Below are 6,231 nucleotides of genomic sequence, written 5' to 3'. Positions count from 1 at the left end.
ATATGTAACTGAAATAATTGTTTTGTAAATAGTTAAAAATTATTGTATATATTTTCTTTTGATAGCTGTAGTCGTTTCTTTCAGTGGTGCTCTTTAGTCCGCTTGTATGTTGTCCAATAAACGATAAACAAGCTTATCAAACAACGCGTTTCAATGTTCATCATTTGCAGACAGCACAGCTGTGTTTTGGATTGCTGCATTTAGCAACAGAACGGGAATGTCATTTGAGGACGCGAGAGCGCACGGAATAGTCTGGATGCGAGTCTATTTCGACTATATGTGCATTCTTGATGCGCGCGCCGTTGTCAACTTACGCTCCCGTTCTGTTACTAAATCAGCCTGATACAGTAACGGAACCTGTGTTAAATAACCATCACCACTACATACTCACCTCACATTAGTATCACCCTGGCCAGCGATTTCTTACGGTTCTTGAACTCTTCGTGAAACTTGAAAAGTGTACGGCGCATAAACAGCGTGAAAATTACACTTATGCAATCATGAGGCACTTACGTGGTTTTTTTTTTCTTTAAAACGAATTCCATTGAACACGCATTTGAGACAAAGCCTTAGGTGTTTTCTAAAACTAGAGCCCCATCCACAACAACAAAACATGTTTAATTAAACCGGGTTTAACAAAATGAAAATCGGTAACAGAAATCTCAACCATTGGCTTTGACGTGGAATTCAAGTAAACTTTAACTTAAGCTTTCCTTTGTGCTAAATCTGTAGTCGACAAAAATCCGAAAGCAGCTTTTATGAAGGAAACAATTTTAAACTGTGTTTAACTAAACAGCTTTTAAACGTGTTTAAGTCTTGGTGTGAATGGGGCATAGGTTAACGACCATTAATGACAGTTTCTGTTTCTTCCCCAAAGGAAGTACAAACTATTCGTAATTAGCAATAGGTAACATAAAATTTCAACCACACCCATCTTACAATTGGTGACACGTTACCCACAACAATTTTGAGCCTCTTTATGGGTACCCACGGTCTTCGTTTTCCTCGCGATTTTTTTTCGCAAAGTTTCGTGTTATTAGGAAGATCTTCGTTTTTTCGAATTAAAAAAAAAAACGTGTATTCAGTGTTATTAATTTCAATAGCAAATTGCATAACTCAGTGTTCAAATTCACGAGAAGCAAGATGAACAGTTATTGAAACATTAAAAAATTGTTGGATTTTTTGGCGACGTTTTAACCCCATTTTAATATGCTAGCAGCTGATGAGATTCCAAGAAATCGAAACTGTAGTCTTGCACGAGAAACATTAGACACTCGCCAAAAGAAATTTCACTAGCATCCTAGAGACTCACAAGAGAGTTGTCCGTCTGTCTTACTCTTATCTTAACCTGCTGCAGATGCGAGCTAAGCCACAAAATAATGGAGGTACTGTCAGCTCTAAGAACACAATAGCTGTTTTTCAGATAAGAAGCAACTCAGAGAGCTAAAAGACAGCACAACAAGCTATTCTCGGTTTTCACGTGACGTCACCAAATTCTAGAATTCAAAACTGGGAGGCCTACAAAATTTTTACCTTCATTCCAGGAAAGATTACCTAAAAATATGTCTGTTTACAATTTCTTAGCTCGATGTCGTGCTTCCTTTTGAAAATAGAACAGTTTCAATTTCCGAATTTCCATCGTGCGTGACATCAGGAGGACGGCCGTGACAGAGCTTTTCCGTATCTTACAAATGACTCTTCGGGTGATTTTCATCATTCTAAACAATTTAAGTTTGAGGAGAAATGTTAATCTAAACATTCGAAAATTCACAAGGGCAAACAAACCTCTTTTCTGGCAAAAGTGAACTCCAGATGTTTTTTCCTATTTCCGGCCGCCATGTTGGACACAAACATGGCGTCTCAATACTAAGCTCTATAAATTTATGTGGAACATTTTGTCAAATAACTCGAGTACGGAATGCCGCACAGACCTGACACTTGGACAGATGCCTTATTTATTTATCCTCTATACCATGTCAATTTCTTGACTTCATTCATGGAATGGTTTCGATTTTTTTTTCAATGGCGTGACAGTGAAAACCGAGAATAGCTTTCGAAAGCGAGAGACAACAATGATAAGCTTCGTAAAGACGAGGATCTGTTAGACACTCATATCCGTGCAATCTTCACGCAGCGAGATACCTGTGGTCAAATGCCAAAATTCAGAAATAATAGATATTTTGTGTAGTGTTTACGACTTTTGACAGCACAGGCGTCCCAAGCTCACGTTGAGAGAAAGCGAAAAATTAATTATCTATTTATTCATAAATGCGTCACGGTTGTGTGAGTTGGAACGTGACTCCGTCTTATGAAGGGGAGAACAGTGGTGGCATAAAGAGCCCAAAACAGCGAAAATAACAAAAAAGCACAACGGGCACACAAGAGGTGAGTTTTTTTTAATCATCTTACGTAAAAACAATGAGGATATTTTAAAGTATTTGGCGTTCTAAATGAACGATATTTTATTCCCCATACAACGTCTTATAAATCTATAAAGCGCTCAAATTCTCAACGGTTCTCATGTAACCTAACACCGCGTAAGATGAAAGGTCACGTTCCAACTCACACAACCGTGACGCATTTATGAATAAATAGATAATTAATTTTTGGCTTTCTCTAAACGTGAGCTTGGGACGCCTGTGTTGACAGTTTTATATCTGAGTGTTCAATTTGATCACACAAATTTTGGTCAATTTTCAGATCTTCGCTTCAATCTTGAGATCTTCGTTTTTTCCGCTGTGATCTTCGCGTCTTCGATTTCTTCGGAAATACCCATAGAAAGGCTCAATTTTGAAAAAGAATTACGGCTATTAAACAACGATACAAAGGTGTACTTTGATACAGACCCGCATATGATCCCCGGACCGCAAATGATCCCTAAATTGTACCACAAATGATTCCCGATCGCCTCACCATAATTATAGAATGGAATGTACTCAAATTTGGACCGTGGATTTAAACTCTATGCACTGCATTTTTTTTCCTTGATATAAACACAACAGTCGCTATATTTAAATTATCAAATTTCACATTTTAAACATAATGTAGCAGCTCAGTGCAACAAAACAATTTACCTATAAACTGGAACATGCATGCATATTTTTTACTCATACAACGCCTAAAATGTGGACGGATTGTACGAAAATCCTTATTTTTCAAATCGGTCGAACTCCCGCCTTCTCAGTTTGTAAAGGTGAGAGCCCCAGTCAGGGTACCGCTCCCCTCGGTAGATTAGAAACTAAAGTCTCCCCAGGTTGCCTGCGCCGTTATAAGCCATGATGACGGGAGTTCGATCGAAGCGTACGAGTCTTGAAAATCCCACAGAAAAATAGAGGATCGTGAACAGTCTAAAAAAAATAGTGAGCAGGAATATAACGAGGTCGAGGTGTCAGCGTTACATCGTATGTCCAAATGAGTTTATTTGAAACTTGAACTTGTTATTTTGTCCTTCAGGTGATTTCGTTATTAATTACTAGTTGCACAACATTCAAGTCTTCCGCTCAAAAAGACATTTATAGCGTTGTACAAAAATGAGTGAATTGAGGTAGAATAGGTAAGATTGTATTGTGCGAGAAAACTAGTGAGTTTTGACATATGTATGCAGTTCATTTTTGTCACGTTCACTTTTTCTCCCAACAAACGACACAGAAAGAAAATCCAAACACAAGGTGCGCATACCGCTAATTACAAATAATTACGTAATAGGAGATAATCTGATGGCAAATGCAGTAGTCTATTTACTAACAGCTGGAAAAATGCGTTTTTTTCCAAGATAACAATAAGTAAAATTGTTTCTTCTGTTTCTTTGTTTATTTTTCAAGCAAAGTTATTTTTGAAAACTGCGATCAAGGCGCTATCGACCAATTGTTAACAAACGTTCAGGCTGCAAGCCAATATCACAGCTTGTTCACTTCTGCAGGTCCATTTATATTCCAGTGCACATCGTGTGCAAACAGCATTGGTGTTATGTCAGTTTTTAAATCAGCAGATTTTATCGCTTCAAGTTTTGAACCCATGCAGAGCAGTTTTTCCCCCGTGAGTTTGACCTCTGCCAGGTTTTATCTTCCTTCTGCAGCTACTGTTTCAGTATTTCCTTGCCCAGCTCATTTTGGTGTCAGTTATGTCAGTCCAGATATGTATTCAGTTCATCGGGATAAAGACATCAGAGTATTGCCGGCTTTGACGAGTCAGTGTTATCACCCGTCCTTACAAGGCATGCCTTACCACAGCGCAAACGAAGAGAAACCAACGCAGTCATACATTGGTCTGATTGGAAAGGCGATTCTCAGCTCTCCACAACAGAAACTTGTGCTCGGCGACATCTACAACTACATTCTGACGCATTATCCTTACTTCAGAAATAAAGGACCGGGATGGCGGAACTCTATACGCCACAACTTATCACTGAATGATTGCTTTGTTAAAGTGGGTCGCTCACCTAACGGCAAGGGACACTTTTGGGCAATCAACCCGATTAACTACGAAGACTTTAGTCGGGGCGACTACAAGCGAAAAAGAGCTCCGAGAAGAAATCGGGAAAGTTTTGCAGCAGAAGAACGTTCAAAGGAAAAGACATCGGCCCAGGAGGATGAAATGAAGACGAGGAAAGACGTTAGTTACGGTTCCTCTAGTGAAACGACCGTTAACACTGTCTGCCCTACAAAAGGAACAGAAAAAAGAGGCTTTCATATAGAAACAATTTTGTTTAACAAACAACATCGGTATATGTTGTGAATACATATTTCTCTCAACGCAAATATCTCGTGGAAGGTTTAAATTATTTGCTGTTGTTATGTAAAGGCTAGTATTACACATTGAGCAAATGTATTCTTGTGAAATTAAGTGGTACAGGAAAAATGTGCAAGAAGAAAAAACAAAGTGACATTTTAGTATTTTTCAAATGTTTGGTAAAAATGCTAGGATCACGCTGCAGTGTGGAGGGGGGGGGGGGGGGTGTTCAGCATTTCATCTCTCTTTCCATCCCCACCCTGGGGCATTTAACAGTAGACTTACTGACCAGTATAAAGCCAGTTTATACTTTGAATCACTACTTAAAGTGAGGAGATTTGACCTGATTTGACTAATATTTGGGCACCAGGTAAGACGCCTAGATAATGGTGCCATACGTGTAGCTATGGCTGTGCCATGTGTTTAGAGGAAGAAGATGTTGTGGAATTTGATAACGTCAGGTTACTTGAATAGAGTGATACGTTGAAGTTGACAACTGAGTTTCTTGCTTACTCTCTTTTGTTATTCCCAGTTGCAGAAAAGATCTTTCTTTTGCATACATTTTTAGCTTTATTCGGCATTCCAGGGATGGATAAACTAAGACAGGGATTATGATGTGAATTTAAACTTTGCATAAAGAGACTGAATGAACAAACAAAGACATCTGCTCTCATCTTTTTATTTATACAATTTGATGGACAATTTGCTTTTATTCTGGTCAAGTGAAATACGATTGGTTTACAGATGAAGTGAAATGCTTCCCGTGGTATATTTTGAATTAATTTTTTTTCAGTGAAGGTTCAAAACACTTCATAAACAGGTGTGGTGTTTCTGATACATACCAGGTTTGACTGGCCTTTCTAAAAATAAAATTCTTAATCGAACATAAATTTTGACCCACTTGGGTTTTTTATAAAGCGACTGCCGGCATAAGAGGATAAGTGAATTACGTAATACGTAACGAGGTATAACGTTTAAATTATGGCCTCGTCGCGTCCTCACATGCTCCATGAAAATTCTTATTCAGTAACACGTTTGAAATTCAGTGTTGTTTTGAGCATCAATGCAATGAACTGAAACTTATAACGCATGTGGAATTTCAATGTTTTACTTATAAGTCTATTGTAACTGTTTTGGATAGTTCATGGTCCATGCTAACAGAACGCCGGTTTTGGAAGGACACAATAAGTTGGAAGTCAATCATAGATTGAGTTTTCCCTCCACTTGCCGAAAGGAGAATATCTGAATACTTTCCGACATTACATTATCTTTCAGCTCAAACGTCTTACAAGTTACCCCACAGCTACCCCATAGCTAGGGGAAAAAACAGGTGGTCAATATTTTTCTATACAAAATGTATAAAAGTCTACAAAAAGTGACAAAAGTGTGAAGACAGTGAAAAAATGAGTTGTTTTCAGCCGTGATCATTTCAGCTGTGTGCCAAGATTCAAGCGTCTTTCTTGTACAGATCGTTTCTTTGTCTATGATCAAGGCTGTGTTGTT

General features: G+C 38.3%; 1 protein-coding gene across 1 annotated transcript; it reads left to right on the top strand.

Annotated features, from left to right (window-relative positions):
* The first annotated feature begins 3,591 nt into the window (after positions 1-3,591).
* Positions 3,592-4,799, top strand: LOC146489626 (uncharacterized). The gene has a single exon (XM_085104268.1). The coding sequence runs from the start codon at positions 3,967-3,969 to the stop codon at positions 4,732-4,734; it is 768 nt and encodes a 255-aa protein (XP_084960394.1). The 5' UTR covers positions 3,592-3,966; the 3' UTR covers positions 4,735-4,799.
* The last annotated feature ends 1,432 nt before the right edge of the window (positions 4,800-6,231 follow it).

The sequence above is a fragment of the Pavona decussata genome, unplaced genomic scaffold (assembly GCF_977016875.1).
Source record: "Pavona decussata unplaced genomic scaffold, jaPavDecu1.1 SCAFFOLD_4, whole genome shotgun sequence".
Taxonomy (NCBI): domain Eukaryota; kingdom Metazoa; phylum Cnidaria; class Anthozoa; order Scleractinia; family Agariciidae; genus Pavona; species Pavona decussata.
Note: the sequence above shows the minus strand (reverse complement) of the source record. Positions and strands in the feature narration are given on the sequence as shown.

What these genes read in the sequence shown, in the direction of transcription:
- LOC146489626 (XM_085104268.1), top strand. Translation starts at nt 3,967, where the DNA reads ATGTCAGTTTTTAAATCAGCAGATTTTATCGCTTCAAGTTTTGAACCC.